We start from the raw sequence: 14,311 nt of genomic DNA on the forward strand, positions 1-14,311 counted from the left end.
CCCCAAATTCTCCAGGACAAACTATTATTATTTTTTAACACGTTGCTGTTAGGTCACAGTCTGTCGGCCGTCCCGGCTCGGCAGGAGCGACCCCCGAGGTGCTGCCTCGCTTTTTGCAACGAGCTTCACGGCGTCACTTTTTCCAGAATTTCTTGTATTTCTCCATGTCCAGCTTGTCGAAGGTGTCCTCGTCCTCCCTGGCCCTCAGTTTAGTGGGGAACTGCCGCCGCAGCCGGGCCTTCCTCTCCGCCTCGGGCAGCGTGTTGCTGTCCAGGGGCAACTGTGGGGAAAAAAGACATCAAAAAGTGACACTGGGAAGCATCAGAGCATCCAACACTGGGTTTTAATCTTCAAATAAATCAACAGTTGCCACAGTGTTCCTCAGTAAAGGGTTCTGGTGAGGTGAGCGCCTTACCATGAGGATCTTCTTGGGCTCCTTGTAGCGGATGTGGATGGTGGAGCCGTCGGTCCTGACCAGCAGCAGCGGGTACTGGCGGCCGTACGCCTGGCGCTGCAGGCGGGACACGGCCACCCGGTTGGAGTTGGCCTGGATGCAGGCGGTGTGCAGGCGGCGAGGCGTCGGCAGCCCGCGGGGCACGGCGTCGAGCTGCAGCAGCAGGAGGCTGGGGAGATAAATTGGACATAATGGGTCAGCACCAGCCCCGCTGGGAGCCGTGAGGGGGCTGAAGGCGCCATGTTTACCTCAGGGATCTCCTCACGGCTGCCATCCCGGCCTGGGCCAGGCTCAGGTGCAGCACAGGGGTGTGAGGGGATGCGGTGCCACTCCCTCAGACAACCTAAGGACAAGGACAGCGGTCACAGGGACAGACGAAGCCCTGCTGAGCCCTGGTAACACCTCAGGGACGGGTTTAACCCCAGCCCGTGCCCCCAAACCGCCGCCGCCCCCCGCCACCCCTCAGCCTCAAGATGGCGCCCGCGCCCTCACGGCCCGCCGCCTCCAAAATGGCGCCCGCTCCCCCCGCACACCCGCACAATGGTTTGCCCCGCTTCCCCCCCCCGCTCTCCCCTCAGTGGTTCAGCCCAGGGTCGGCCCCGCCCCCACTCGGGGCGCCCCCTCCCCTCCAGCCACCTCCATGGTTCGGCCCTCACCTTCCCCCCCCCCCCCCTCCAGCCCCCTCAAGGTACGGCCCGGCCCCCCCCCGCCCAGCCCGCCCTCGTGGTTCGCCCCGCTCACGTGACCGCCCCGCAAGGGCCGCCACCTCCCCTTTTCCCCGGCGGGGCTCCGCGCGCCGGGACGAGGGGGCGTGGCCTCGACGAGATGGGCGCGGCCTCGCTCGAGGGGGCGTGGCCTCGCTGAGGCGCAGGCCCCGCCCCTTCCCCCCCCCCTCGGTGCCGCTTCCCCCCCATGAGCTGGCGGCGGCTGCGCGGAGCCATCGCCCGGGCGGCGGCGGGTGAGGGGGACGGGGGGCTGGGGGGGGCTCTGAGGACCTGGGGGGATCTTGTGAGGGGCTTCTGGGGTCCTGTGAGGGGCTGGGGGGTTCCTGCGAAGATCCCGTGAGGAGCTTCTGGGGTCCTGTGAGGATCCTGTCAGGGGCTGAGGGGGTCTCTTGGGGGGGGGGGGGCTCTGAGGGGCTGAGGAGGTCTTGTGAGGGGCTAGGGGGTCTGTGAGGTCATCCTGTGAGGGGCTTCTGGAGTCCTGTGAGGGGCTGGGGGGCCTCTGGGGGTCCTTCGAGGGGCTGTGAGGGGCTGCTGGGGTCCTGTAAGGTCCCCGTGAGGGGCTGGGGGGGGTCCTGTGAGGGGCTTGGAGGGTTGTGAGGGGCCAGGGGGTCTTGTGGGGTCCTGTGAGGATCCTGTGAGGGGTTGAGAGGGTCCCCGGGGGGTCTCTGAGGAGCTGAGGAGGTCCAGTGAGGGGCTTCTGGGGTCCTGTGAGGTCCCTGTGAGGGGCTGGGGGGGTTCCCGTGAGGGACCAGGGGGTTCCTGTCAGGATCTGAGGGGTCCTGTGAGGGGCCGGGGGGTTCCTGTGAAGATCCTGTGGGGGGCTTCTGGGGTCCTGTGAGGATCCTGTCAGGGGCTGAGGGGGTCTCTGGGGGGGGGGGCTCTGAGGGACTGAGGAGGTCTTGTGAGGGGCTAGGGGGGCTATGAGGTCGTCCTGTGAAGGTGCTGTGAGGGGCTGGGGGGGCTCTGAGGATCCTTCGAGGGGCCGTGAGGGGTTGGGGGGGTCCTGTAAGGTCCCTGTGAGGGGCTGGGGGGTCCTGTGAGGGGCTGGGGGGGGGTCCTGTGAGGATCCTGTGAGGGGCTGAGAGGGTCCCTGGGGGGGCTATGAGGACCTGGGGGGTCCTGTGAGGTCACTGTGAGGGGCTGGGGGGGTTCCCGTGAGGGACCAGGGGGTTCCTGTCAGGGGCTGAGGGGGTCTCTGGGGGGGGGGGGGGGGGGGGGGGCCGGGCTCTGAGGGACTGAGGAGGCCCTGTGAGGGGCTAGGGGGTCTGTGAGGTCGTCCTGTGAGGTCCCTGTGAGGGGCTGGGGTTGCTGTGAGGGTCATTTGAGTCTTTTTTAAGGGGGGGTGGGGGGTGGGGGGGGAGGTGAGCTGTGAGGGGCTGCTGTGGTCCTGTGAGATCCCTATGAGGGGCTGGGGGGGGTCCTGTGGGGGGTCCTGCGAGGGGCTCGGGGGGTTGTGAGGGGTTGGGGGGTCCTGTCAGGGGCTGAGGGGGGGCAGTGAGGGGCCGGGGGTCCTATGAGGGGCTGGGGGCGTCCTGTGAAGATCTTGTGAGAGGCTCAGGGGGTCGCTGAGGGGGGCTCTGAGGAACTGGGGGGGTCCCTGTGAGGGGCTTCTGGGTCCCTGTGAGGGGCTGGGGGTCCTGTGAGGTTGGGGGGTCAGTGAGGGGCTGTGAAGGACCATGGGGGGGCAGTGAGGGTCCGGGGGGGGCTCTGAGGGGCTGGGGAGGATCCTGTGGGGGTCCTGTGAGGGTCTGAGCGTCCCCTCGAGGGGCTGAGGGTCCCCCAGCAGCACTGAGCTCTGCGGTGCTGCAGCTGGACAACGTCCTGGGGCTGCATCCTGCACCCGACTGAGCTCCGCAGGGAGCGGTTCGAGCTCAAGGCTGCCCTCTGCGAAGCCAGGACTGCTAGTCGCTGCTGTCGGTGGGGGGGGGGGGGGGGGGGGGGGTTAATTAGCACTTTGGGGTTAATCGCTTCCAGCAGTAAGGTTGTTCGGGTGCTCCTGCCAGCCCAGCTGTGTGGGGGTGCTCTGCTCCCGTTTCAGCGCCGCTTTTCGGGGAGGGAGGAGGAATTACCCGCACGGAGCCGCAGCCGAGCGTGTGACCGGCTGTTGGTGCTTGATCAGGGGGCTCGTTCCATGCGGCTGACGAGGCGACGAGGCCTGGTGGCAAGGAAGAACTTTGTAGAACAGGTTAAAAAAGCGAGTAATTCCCTTTGATTAAAGCATCCCCTCAGGGCAGTGTTCTTCTGCAAAGCCTCTGGGGCTCCCCGGATGGATGCGGGTGGTTCTTGGGCTGTTGCTGCCTGCTCAGGAAGAGTCTCCACGCTTACCAAGTCAGAGTTGCACCTCCGAAGAACCCGCTAAAAATAGGGAATGGGTTTATACTCCTAATCCGGGAGACCTTTCCTGGGGCTCCAGAGAAACCGTCCTGTAAGCTGCTTTTCGACTCGGGCAGGGGGCTTTGCGTGCTCCTTACGGGCTGCCAGCTAATCGGCGTTAATTTCGTGTAACTCCTGTGATGTCTGTCCTTCGCCTTCCTGGCTCTGTGCTGCCTGCCAGTTAAAATCCGGGGTGGCTTTAGGAGGCAGGGCTGGCCTGGGAGGTGCTCCCTGCCCACCGCTCGCTTGTCCCCTTCGTCACCTCGCAGCCCCGGCGGGGTCTGAAAATGTCAAAACCTGAGCGGAAAGGGTTGGGGGGGGGAAATTCAACTTCTGCTCAAAACGTCCCTGTAATTCTTACAGCTACAAACACGGCTTGAAAACGTGACACGTAGGGGCAGGGGGCTGCGCCGTGCCAGGCCTTCAGAAAACGCGTGCCAGGCCGGCCCCGAGAGCTATTTTTGCCTTGCCAGCTGGGTGTTTGCTGCCTGCCGCCCGCGGAGGGCCTGGCCCCTTCGTCTGGCGGTGGAAATCGCTTTTTTTTTTCCCCCTGTAAATTACGTCGCGTTTTCCTCTGCTCGCAGAGGTCCCCAGCAAAGGAGGTGGGCTGTGTTTGGGGGGGGGAGGCAAGAGGGAACGCCTGTGAGTCCTCCGGTTTACTCGTAGCCTTTTACCCAAAGAAAGGAGGTGCTGGGCGGAGCGGAGGTGCGTGATAGAAAGGGGTGCTGCGAAGTCAAGACCCGCCGAAACAAGAACTCGGGGCAGTCAGCTCCCATCCACTGAGGATTTTGGGAGCCTCAGGATTTCCAGAAAGCTCCTAGAAACAGAAAAGATGGAGCGGTAGGTCGTGGTTAGCTGGGTTTGGCATTCCCTGAGGGCGTGAGGCTCGCTGCCCTGCCCCAGCCAGCTCTGCTTTTGCCTGCCTTGGCCAGCTGCCGGAGCAGGGAGCGGAGCAGAAGCCACGGGAGAAGATTAAAGATCAGCGGGCGGTCTTCGTCGGCCGTCTTAAAATCACCCCCGGGCGATTAAAAAGCTCACACGCAGCCCGGCGTTCTGCCTGCGAGCCCGTCGCGAGGAGCTGGAAGGGAGCAAAAGCACGAGGTAGGGACGCACGGCGGCGACGCACAGGGCTGGTGCCGCGGGAAGAGGCGTGTTTGGAGCATGCTGAAGCGACTGGGGGGGGGATAAACTGGCTCCTCAGCGCTCTCTTGCCTGATTTACGGTGAGGGGAACAAGCAGGCAGAGGAGAGGAGCTTTGGGCAGGTCAGGGGGGCGGCTTCGCTGCCCTGCTGCAGGCAGTGTGGTGGCGGGGAGGCGCAGAGGGTGTTCTCCAGCTTTTGGGGCTGAGCATTTAGGGAAAACCCGTGATTTCAGGAGTTGGACTCGATGATCCTTGTGGGTCCCTTCCAACTCGGGGTGATTCTGTGATTATCTTCGGGAACCGCCAAGGAGCAAAGGCGAAGGGAAGGATGGCGCCGGCCCGTCCCCACGGGGACTTCTTAAAGGTTTGCCCAGCCTTGATGATTTTTTTTTTTCTTTTTTCGGATGGAGAAGCCCAACCCAGCAACGTGGTAACGCGCAGACGGTGGGGCTAATCCTGCAGCACCCAAAAAAAAGCAAGAGCAAGCAGTTCCCTTTTGGCCAGCGATTGACCTTGGGTGGTTTTATCCCCACGCCTGCCTCTTCCTACCGCCCTGGATAAGCTCGGGTCAGGCAAGCACCGAGATTCCTTAGGGAACGGGGGAAAAACTCCCATAATTTGCTGGCTTTAGAGCTGCCCGCGATATCACGGAGCCGTGCGGAGGGGATTTAGGGATAAGGAGGCATCCAGCGCCCGCAGGCTGGGGTCAGGGAGGCAGCGAGGCCGGATTAGCCGGCGGGGCGGGGTTTGGTAAGAGGCCGCGTTTGGCTTAAGGATGGTTCAGGAGCGATTTGGGAGGTCGGGGTGACTTTGCCGCCGTCTGATTAGAAACGGGAAGGCGTCACGCTGCCCGTCTTCTGGGTTCTCCTGGGGCCAGGCCCGGCTGGTGAGGTTAAAAAAAAAAAAAAAAATTGCCTTCCCCGGGGCTTTGCCGCTTGCACGAAGTCGTCGGCTTTAAATAGGGAAACCCAGACCCGTCGGATTCGTCCTGCTCGTGGGGTCACCTCTGGGTTACAGGCTGCCGAATTGCTGCGGGTGGATGGCAGCCTGCAGGCCCCCCCCAGCGTCAATAATCAGCCTCCCTTCCTCCCCGGGGAGGCAGGCACGTGAAAACGCCCGTTCTTTTCTTTCTGCCCGAAGAAACGACTGCCAAAAAGTCTGCGTGTCCCGAGGCTGCCTGCTTTCTGTTCCGGGAGCTGAACCCTTCTCGCGTGCTGACACACCTCGAGCCGCGGGGCGCGGCTGGGACCCGCGGGTGTCTGTTGTCCGTGCCCAGGCTGCTGCTGCGAGGCTGTGAGCTTTATTTCCCCTGGATTATACACACGGGGGGGAGAGGATGGACGCTTCGATGGTCCTGAGATGCCCCTGGGAACCTGCAGCTGTGTTTGCTGTGTTTTTCTAACCGGCTCTGTATTTTTCTGTCCCTCTAGCCATGCAGGGACCAAGGCCAGTGGTTCTGAGTGGCCCGTCGGGTGCAGGGAAGAGCACTTTGATAAAGAAATTGTTTAAAGATTACGAGAACGTCTTCGGCTTCAGCGTCTCCCGTGAGTATCTGCGTGTCTCCGGGAGGGTTTGGGGCAGCGGAGTTTGGGGTCGCCAGCTCGGAGCCCGAGTCCGTAGCTGTGTTCGTGTCCCGAATAGCGGGCCCAGGGCCCGCGCGGCAGAGCCGGAGATTTCGGCGCTTCGTCCTCTGACACGGGCGGTGGGAAAGGGGCGCTGCCTCGGCAGACTTGAGGGATTTGTGTCATAACCGCCAGGACCGCGCGGTTTCCTGGGAAGATCGCGCGTCTGTCTGTGCAAAACGCTCGCTTACACGAGCAAAATAATCTTAAAACACCTTTCCCCTCCTGCTGAATCCTACAAAATAGCGTGGCGCTCTCTGGGATGTTTTTTAAGGGCTGTAGGGTAATAACGACACGCATCGGGGTCGCCAATTCCACTGTGCTTTCTAATCACAGCAGAGAACAGGATTCTCTTTAGGCAGCTCGCCCGTTGCAGTACAAATGTTGTTTCCTTTGTCTCGAGTGACACCTTGAAGATTATTCAGCCACGCACAGCTCGTTCACCTGATTTTCCCTGGGGCTCTGCAAGGCATTAAGTGTGCTTAAAAGTGCTTTTTGCTGCCCTGATGCTTTGGATGCAGCAGGTGGAATCCTTGCCTCTAGATCTGTGAAATCCAGATTCATTCCGTCGTGAAAGAGCAAATACTGGAATGTGGAAGAATTTAATGGTACTGGAGGTGGAAAAAACTTTAAAACATCTTTCACTTTCTATTTCTTAGTGTGTTTCATTCTATTTTTTTAATTCAACTGAATATCTTACTAAAGAATTCACCCCAAACTAAACCTTGTCTCCTCCAGGGTTGTCTCTTGGTATGTATTTTTCCCTAAATCTCTGTAGGCAGCTCAGAGCTCGGTAGTCGGCGCTTTACGCAAACTCAGAGGTGATTGTCGCCTTATTGTGGGCATGTTCTTAAAATAATGCAACTTCAAATGACTTCCAGCAGGCTTCAAGGCAGCCCGATGTATTCACCTGCAGCACCTTGCCCCCCCATTAAGTCTGGGATTTTCAGCCCCCGTTCATTAAATCTGGGATTTTCAGCCCCCGCGTGGGTGCTGCGTGACGCCATCTCTTAAAATAAAGCTAACCGTGCAAAGCAGGGCGCTGCGAATTCCCCTGAACCGAGGCAGGGCTCTGAGTAACGTGTCTAGGATCGCACAGGGGGTCTGTAGCAGAGCAGAAAACCAAGCCCAGCCGGGTAAGTCCCAAACTGACTGCTCAGCCCCTAACGATGTCAGCTGATTGCTTTCAGATTATCTAGGATTCTCCAATTACAGGCCGACTGACGGTGCCGTGGCGCTTTACGCTGGCTGATTCCGAAGCTTTGATCATTTTAAACCGAGGATCAGCTCACTGCGTGGTTGGGTTAATCTGCGGCGTGTGCGCTCTTGTTTCTTTTGTACTCTTACTTCCTTGTCAGCCCGCACAATTAACGTGTTTCTTGCTCGCAGACACGACGAGGCAGCCGAGACCGGGAGAAGTAAATGGCAAAGGTGAGTGTGGTGGGGATCAGCGTCTCACCCGATTCACCAGGTTGCTGCTCCAAACACTTCTGAATTTTGGTGTGAAATGCGTGAATCCCAGTTGGCAGATAAGATAGCCCTGCAAATGTGGTTTTTGGGGTGTGTTTCTACAGGCGGGAGGAGCAAGCATTCAGTAGTGATACATCTGGATGTGTTTACTTCTGGTTTTGATCTCGGTGGCCGTAAGACCGTAGTCGCTGCTGCTCTGTGGCACGTGCCACGCGCTGGAGGGAAGGAACGAAGAGGGAAGGATACAGCAGAACAAAACCAAACTTAACTGAGCAGTGAGGTGTTCGTTGAGGCGGAACGTGTGTCTTTATTTTCTCTGGACGCTCTCTGTGGCACACTGCTCGAGGTTTCCAAAGCAGGGCTCTCAGTGCAAGCACCCCAATCCATACGTGAGCTTGAACAGCTCGACTTTCTGAAGCGCCACGCATCTCTGGTTAGATGCATCAAAGGCACAGCGTCTGGGGAAGTGCAGCTGCTTCGTGAGACGCCTCGATCTGTGTCAGTAGCTTGTGTGCAGCTGGCTGGATGCTTTCCTGGCTTCTGGTTCCTTTCTGTATTTCAGAAAGGATCAAATGAGGCTCGCACTTGGTTTCCAAAGGCAGCTTTCACTCTGAAGTGAAAGGGGGAAAATTGGACAAAAGATAGAGAGATGTTTGTGTTTGTTTATATTTCACCTTCCCTTTTATGTCCCCCTCTCTCTCGTTCCCGTCCTAGTCTTTAATCATAAATGCTTTCAAACCAAGGGCTTTGCCAGTCCCGTTGTAGTGTCTTTCAAGCTTGCAGGCGGGTTTCTCGCTGCACCAGGAAGGGGAAGGTGTGTGGAGAAGGGGGCACAGCAACACGTCTGGCCCCACGGAGTTCCGGAATAGTTTGAGTAGGTGTCTGGTCAGTTGGGGTGGCGAGGAGATGCCGTAAATGTCACTTAGGCAATAGTTATCTACAGACTGCCAGCATTGTACTAAGGAGGTTTTGAGGTGCTTCTCCCCTGAGCACCCATCCCTGCATTTTTGGCCATGAACTTTACCTTCAAAGTTGTTAATTTCTGGATATTTTTCCTGTTTGTCCCATCCAGATTACCACTTTGTGACTCGAGAGGAGATGAAGAAAGAAATCGATGCTGGGGAATTCATCGAGCATGCAGAGTTCTCCGGAAATATGTATGGGACGAGGTACGCGACTCGGGCGCTCACCACCAAACCCAGGTGGGGCTGGGAGCTGAGGTTAGGGTGAAGGAGAAGATATTTTAACTTAATTACACCGTTTTTTTCCCAATGCGCAGATTCTTGCCTTAATCAAGCCTTTCATTTTGGTGGTGAGGTACTCGTCGGATTTATTTGGTCATCGTTAGACCGCAAAGTTAAATCCTGCAAAGAATTACCTCGCTATAATTAGTTCATCGCTGCATTGTAAGATTTTTCTTGGGCTCTAGGACTTCTAAAGTTGTTCGTATGCTGAACGCTTTCTTGCAGAGGGGCAGTTTTCACAGTCTGTTGGCACTACTTAATATTTTCCAAGTGCTCGCAGACTTGCAAATAAGATGCCTTGCGTGCCGCTCTTGACTAGAGTTAAAGAGTTGGATGGATTTTAAAATAGCATTGCTCCGGGCATCGGAGCTGACGATCAATAAAACGTTAAGCTGCAATGTTAATTAGAAGTCAGATATCTTACGTAATCATTGTGAGGAAACTGTGGCACTACAGCACAGGACCTGCGAAGGAAAGGTAAATATGTCCTGGGATGCTTAATTAGCTGAATTCAAGACGGTCACCTGAAATTCACCTGGTTCGTATTTCTTAAAGGGCTGAACGTGCCTTTTTTGGGAGCATTTTTTGGAAGAAGCAAAGGCAGCTTCTGAGGGTGGTTTCCTTATGGGATGCCCCCAAACCGAGCGTGCTGCAGGTGTGCTCCAAAGGAGCGGCCAGGGACTCTGCGTTTCGTTAACGAGGCTGTTTTAACGAAGCTGTTTGAACGCAGCGTGCGCAGACGTCGCTGCTTTCCCTGCGGCTGGGGCAGGCTCTCGGGTCTGGTCCCGCTGCGGCTGGTGGGGGAGGGCGGTCTCTGCGCTGTCCTTCCCACTCCCAGCCTCGCTCGTTTGGCCAGAGGAACCCAACCCAAGAGCTCCCCGTCCAGTTTACCTCAAACACCCAGCACAAGCCAATCTCAGCCTCCTTAATCCCCTGGGTACATCCTGCGTAGGACAGGCTGCCTTCCTTCCTTCCTTCCTTCCTTCCTGCGCGCCCTGCTTAATCCGCTCGGCTGCCGCGCGGAGGAGGCGGCAGCTCCCTGATGTCTGACCCGGTCCGAGTTGGTCGCGGGGCCCTTCCCTCGGGGTGGGTGTCGGGATGGCTCCTTTCTGGGGCTGACTTCTGTGAAATTTGCGGATTTCGGCGTTTAATCAAACTTGGGTGGAAAGGGCTAACAGGATCGGGAGCGATTAGGAGGGAATCGGCGACCTGAACGCCTTTCAAAAAATAAATTGTGCTGGGGAGACCTCAGGGGGTGTGGGTGGCGGAGCGGAGTGGGGCGAGGGGCACACGCGCTCGTGTGCATCTCAGACGATTCGGTCAGCGATGGGGAGGCAGCACGGGAGAGCAGGAACACGGCTTGGCTTTTGTCTGCCTGGTGGTGGTAATTTTGGAAGAGCAGAGCTTGGCAGGTCAAATGCCACCAGCACAAATAGGTTTCAGTGATGTGCTCGGGTTGGGTTTGACGCCTTTTTCTCCTTGGCCCTCCCTGTGGTCTTCTGTCCCCCCTGCATATTCGCACCGCCTCTGCTCTGTCTGGCAGTGGGCGTGAAGGGTGGGAGGCTGAAATTAACCCGGATCAGAAATTAACCCCAAACATTACATACCGAAACTGTCCAAGCCTATGTTTCCATACAAGTGCCTAAGGGTGTTTCTGATGCGATGCGTGCTAGAACAGAGCTCCTCGTGCTTATCAGAGGAGCTGAAGTTTCCGCCGACCCTTTGCGCTCCCGAAATCTCACTAGCTAATAACATTTAATACCCCAAAAATGAATTTCTTTAGGGACAGAGCCCCCTGAAAGGGCTCTGCCTTTGGATGGCCAAGAGGAAGCCAGGACTTCGTTTAACCGAGAGGCTGCAGGCAGAGGAGAGGCGTTGGGAGCTGCTGGCTCTCGGCGGAGTGCTTGCGGCAGGAGCTGGCTGATGCCTGCTGATAGCAGGTGAAGCCTGTAGCCAAAAAAAAAAAAAACATAAACACATTTGGGGGAGTTTTTGTGGATCTGCTGGGGGTGATGCTCAGGTCTGGGCTCTTCCTGCTTCCCACACAGGTGCGGCAGCAAACCTCTGTATTTGTCCAGGGCCCTGGCTCGGAGGAGAACCTGTGCCCGGCACAAACAGTGCCTGCAGAGCCCCCTGGGAGGGCTGACACCCGGTAACCAAACCCGTTACCTCTGCCGCACGGGGAGAGGGCTGGAGTTGCTGCTTGTCAAGGGACGACTGCAGGTATTGAGGAAAAACCTCAAGGCAGGTGTATATACAGCCCGTTTTGTGGGAAGGGACAACCGCCTTTAGAGTATGAGAGAGCCATTGCTTAAAAAAAATACGTATTTTTTTAATCCTGCATCTTGCAAAAATAGGCAAAGCGTCCTCAGCGTGCCTCAGGAGAGGGCATGGGTACGGGATCTGGGAGATTTACGGTGAAGGGAAGTCGGTTTTGCTCTCAGGGTTAAATTGTTTCTGTGTTTGTCGAAGGTGGAAGCTTTATGGACTGTGTTTGAGCCGCACTGCTCATGGGATAGTCACCCATTACCTCTTCCCACACCTTCCATCGTGGCTTTCCCAGCCCCTCTGCACCATCCCAGGGGCCCAGAGGGCATTCAAGGAAGGAGAAACCGCTTAGAGCGGGCTCTTCCTTCCCTCCTGCCGCAGTTTGGGCACGTGGCAGCCCTACGCAGACCTCCTGCGGGGGAACCAAGCCCCCAGTGCTGGGGCTGGAGGCTCTGACCCCTTCCCCGTCTGTTCTGTCCCCAGCAAAGCCGCGGTGCAGGCTGTGCAGGCCCAGAACCAGATCTGCGTCCTCGACGTCGACATCCAAGGCGTGAAGAACATCAAGAGGACGGACCTGAACCCCATCTACATCTCCGTGCAGCCCCCGTCCATGGACGTCCTGGTGAGCGGCTGCCTTCCCTTGCCAGTAGCGGTTAGAGGTAATCGGCGCCTTGCTCTCAAGCCACGTCCCCCAAGCAATTTCCTCCCTTGTTGGTTTATCTCCACGTTGATTTATCCCCATATTTTAAGGACCACACAGCAGGGGGGCAGGAAGGTGTTCCCAAGCACGCTCCTCTCCTGCCGGGCCTGACTCTCCAGGCCCTCACCCCAGTGATAAACCTTCCCGTGCCCTGGTTTTGGGTCCCTCCTGCACGGCTTCCGTGCTGAAGTGAGACTTCTGGTGTTGGTTATAGGCTCTGTTACAGCACGGCCAGGATTTAAAGGCGTTAGGTGTGCTTACGGTGGGGAGGTTTTGTGCTGAGACTTGCTTCCAGCCACTAAAGTTAACCCTAAGAAGGCTGGTTCTGCAGCGTTGGGATTCCTGCACGCCCTCTGGCCTCCCGTGGCCCTATAAAATACCGGTCACGCTGTGCCTCTGGGAGAATCGAACCACCGACGTGGTTCAGAGGGGGACGCAGACTCACACGCGCGACTTGCTGAAGCCGTGCAAGGAGTTACGTGGCAGAGAGGCCCACGGATCCTGGCTCCCAGCCCTGGCTCTCGGGGCAGGGATGCTCGTTTCTTTAATGCGTTTGTCATTGGGTTTAGGAAAAGAGGCTACGTGACCGACAGACTGAGACAGAAGAAAGTTTACTGAAGCGTTTGAGCGCAGCCCGCGTAGATCTGGAACTGAGTAAGTCCGGGGGGGCCTCTGAGCAATGTGCCCGGGGAGAGGGGGTGGGCGCTGGTGACTGAGGAGCTGCTTTCTGCACGAACGTCTGCCTTCTGCTCCCCGAGGAGCGCTGGCAGGGCTCGGGCATGAGCTGGCTTGGATCTGAGCATCATCCTGCATCGTTTCCCGTTGCGGTTCCTCGAGGGCGTTTGGCAGAGGAGCGCGTTGGCAGTGGCTGAAATAATAATAATAAAATGCTGCAGGAGCTCGGCTCATGCACGAGCGGTGACACAGGGAAAGAACGCGTTCTCCTCTAACTCCCCTGCCCTTGGCTCCTTCCCTAGGTAAAGAGCCTGGCCTGTTTGACTTGGTCATTGTTAACGACGATCTAGAAAAAGCCTACTCCGAATTGAAGGAGGTGCTCCTGAAGGTGAGTTTCGGGGGGTTTTCTGCCTCGTTCCCTGGGTAAGCTGCACTGAGCAGGGGCAAAACGTGCGCAGGTCTCTGGGCGGCACAGCAGGGGCGCGCTGGTCTGAAGAGCCTCTAGGACAAACCTTGCTGTGCTCCTCAAGCCATGCCTTCTCCGGATCTGTCAAACCCCGCGCTGCTTCCCGAGAGTGACGGCTGCTCAGTTGTTTTCCCCGTCTTCTTGCAGGAAATCCAGAAGACCCAAGAATCCAGGAAGTCCTGAGCCCGCTTGGACGTTTTAACTTATCATTCCTGAACCACGTCGCAGCGTTTCATTTCAAGAGACATTCCCTTTAGGCCGATCCTCCTCGCAGAGTTACCCTAGGACGTTTCTATTAAAAGGAAGGAAAAGGAAAGCCGCTTGCGCTTGTTTCTGTTCGCCGGGGGTGCTCGGCCCGTGCTCCCACGGGGTCGCTCCTCACGCAGGCGATTTGCAAGTGACTCCCCAGCACCTGCTGCAGGGGGGCAGAGCCGGCGGGAGCTGCAGCTCCCGGTGTTGGCCGCCTCCTGCTCCCTCTGCTTCCTCGTGCAGACCCGGCCCCGGCTCCTCCAGGCGTTTCTCATCACCTCCGTCCTCAGGCTCCTGGTGTTCGGTTCCGTTGCTCTTGCAGGGCAGCACGTCGGCACGGCTCGCCTGCTCGAGCCGCGGTCCCTGCGAACACGCGGGTTTGTTTAAGGAGCGGAGGGGTGGGGAAGGGAAGGGTTGCGGGATGTGGTCTCCCCACAGCCCTTTTCTGGGGGAAACGTGCTGTGAGCTTCTCTGTCTCTGTCACTTTGGCAGCGACGCTGTAAATCAAATGCACTTGTTCCGCTCGAGTTTAAGTGCAGGTAGATTTGTGATTGCTTCTATACCTACAAATTGGGGGGGGGGAAAAAAAAAGATTTCCAAGCTGTGCAGCCTGTTCTTTTCGGAAGATAACATGGAATGCTCTCTTGAGGGCAGAAATAAATCCACTTTCCTAGCAGGGATCTGTGAATTTTAGCCATCATTCCTCATACCTGTCTCTGGCTCGAGCCAAGGAGAGCTTTGCCTCGCGCTTTGCTTCCCTGCCTTTGTCCAGCCCTCACCCTGATGCCTCTGCCTAAGTTCTGAGCCCTCTGATCCCTCCCGCGGGTCATGCCCTGGGCCCTCACGGCAGGGATCAGTCTCTCTCTGAGCCCCGATGCTCACAGCACCCTGGGGGCTTTGTCAGGGGTGAGTGTGGGAGGCACC

The 14,311-nt window shown here is 57.9% G+C and overlaps 2 protein-coding genes across 12 annotated transcripts; one reads left to right on the forward strand and one right to left on the reverse strand.

Moving 5' to 3' along the window:
• Positions 1-7: 7 nt before the first annotated feature.
• On the reverse strand, positions 8-1,330 carry MRPL55 (mitochondrial ribosomal protein L55). 2 transcript variants are annotated; one of them, XM_066991366.1, is made up of 4 exons: positions 1,196-1,330; positions 703-797; positions 416-623; positions 8-280 (listed from the first exon to the last, which is right to left on the reverse strand). In XM_066991366.1, the coding sequence occupies exons 2-4, from the start codon at positions 726-728 to the stop codon at positions 134-136; spliced, it is 381 nt and encodes a 126-aa protein (XP_066847467.1). In that variant the 5' UTR covers positions 729-797; positions 1,196-1,330; the 3' UTR covers positions 8-133. The 2 variants fall into 2 exon arrangements, with proteins under 2 accessions (XP_066847467.1, XP_066847468.1); XM_066991367.1 differs by lacking the exon at positions 1,196-1,330 and adding an exon at positions 887-915.
• Positions 1,279-13,454, forward strand: GUK1 (guanylate kinase 1). 10 transcript variants are annotated; one of them, XR_010829024.1, is made up of 10 exons: positions 1,309-1,412; positions 5,834-5,986; positions 6,124-6,237; positions 7,705-7,746; positions 8,858-8,954; positions 11,078-11,252; positions 11,781-11,919; positions 12,567-12,651; positions 12,975-13,060; positions 13,286-13,454. XR_010829024.1 is itself a non-coding variant. In XM_066991359.1 (9 exons), exons 1-9 carry the CDS (start codon positions 1,367-1,369, stop codon positions 13,319-13,321), a joined length of 831 nt encoding a protein of 276 aa, XP_066847460.1. In that variant the 5' UTR covers positions 1,320-1,366; the 3' UTR covers positions 13,322-13,454. The 10 variants fall into 10 exon arrangements, 6 of the variants coding, with proteins under 6 accessions (XP_066847464.1, XP_066847465.1, XP_066847462.1 ...); XR_010829023.1 differs by lacking the exon at positions 13,286-13,454 and having other exon boundaries at positions 1,299-1,412; positions 11,781-11,956; positions 12,975-13,061; XR_010829025.1 differs by lacking the exon at positions 13,286-13,454 and having other exon boundaries at positions 1,300-1,412; positions 11,108-11,252; positions 11,781-11,956; positions 12,975-13,061.
• The last annotated feature ends 857 nt before the right edge of the window (positions 13,455-14,311 follow it).

The sequence above is a fragment of the Anser cygnoides genome, chromosome 2, assembly GCF_040182565.1.
Source record: "Anser cygnoides isolate HZ-2024a breed goose chromosome 2, Taihu_goose_T2T_genome, whole genome shotgun sequence".
NCBI lineage: Eukaryota > Metazoa > Chordata > Aves > Anseriformes > Anatidae > Anser > Anser cygnoides.

Bases quoted from the DNA above. Each gene is read 5' to 3' on its own strand.
- MRPL55 (XM_066991366.1), bottom strand. From the start codon at position 728: ATGGCAGCCGTGAGGAGATCCCTGAG. The intron at 624-702 runs GTAAACATGGCG...TTATCTCCCCAG, and splicing joins GCCGTGAGGAGATCCCTGAG to CCTCCTGCTGCTGCAGCTCG. The intron at 281-415 runs GTAAGGCGCTCA...TTTTCCCCACAG, and splicing joins AGCCCAAGAAGATCCTCATG to TTGCCCCTGGACAGCAACAC.
- GUK1 (XM_066991359.1), top strand. From the start codon at position 1,367: ATGAGCTGGCGGCGGCTGCGCGGAGCCATCGCCCGGGCGGCGGCGG. The intron at 6,238-7,704 runs GTGAGTATCTGC...TCTTGCTCGCAG, and splicing joins CTTCGGCTTCAGCGTCTCCC to ACACGACGAGGCAGCCGAGA. The intron at 13,061-13,285 runs GTGAGTTTCGGG...GTCTTCTTGCAG, and splicing joins TGAAGGAGGTGCTCCTGAAG to GAAATCCAGAAGACCCAAGA.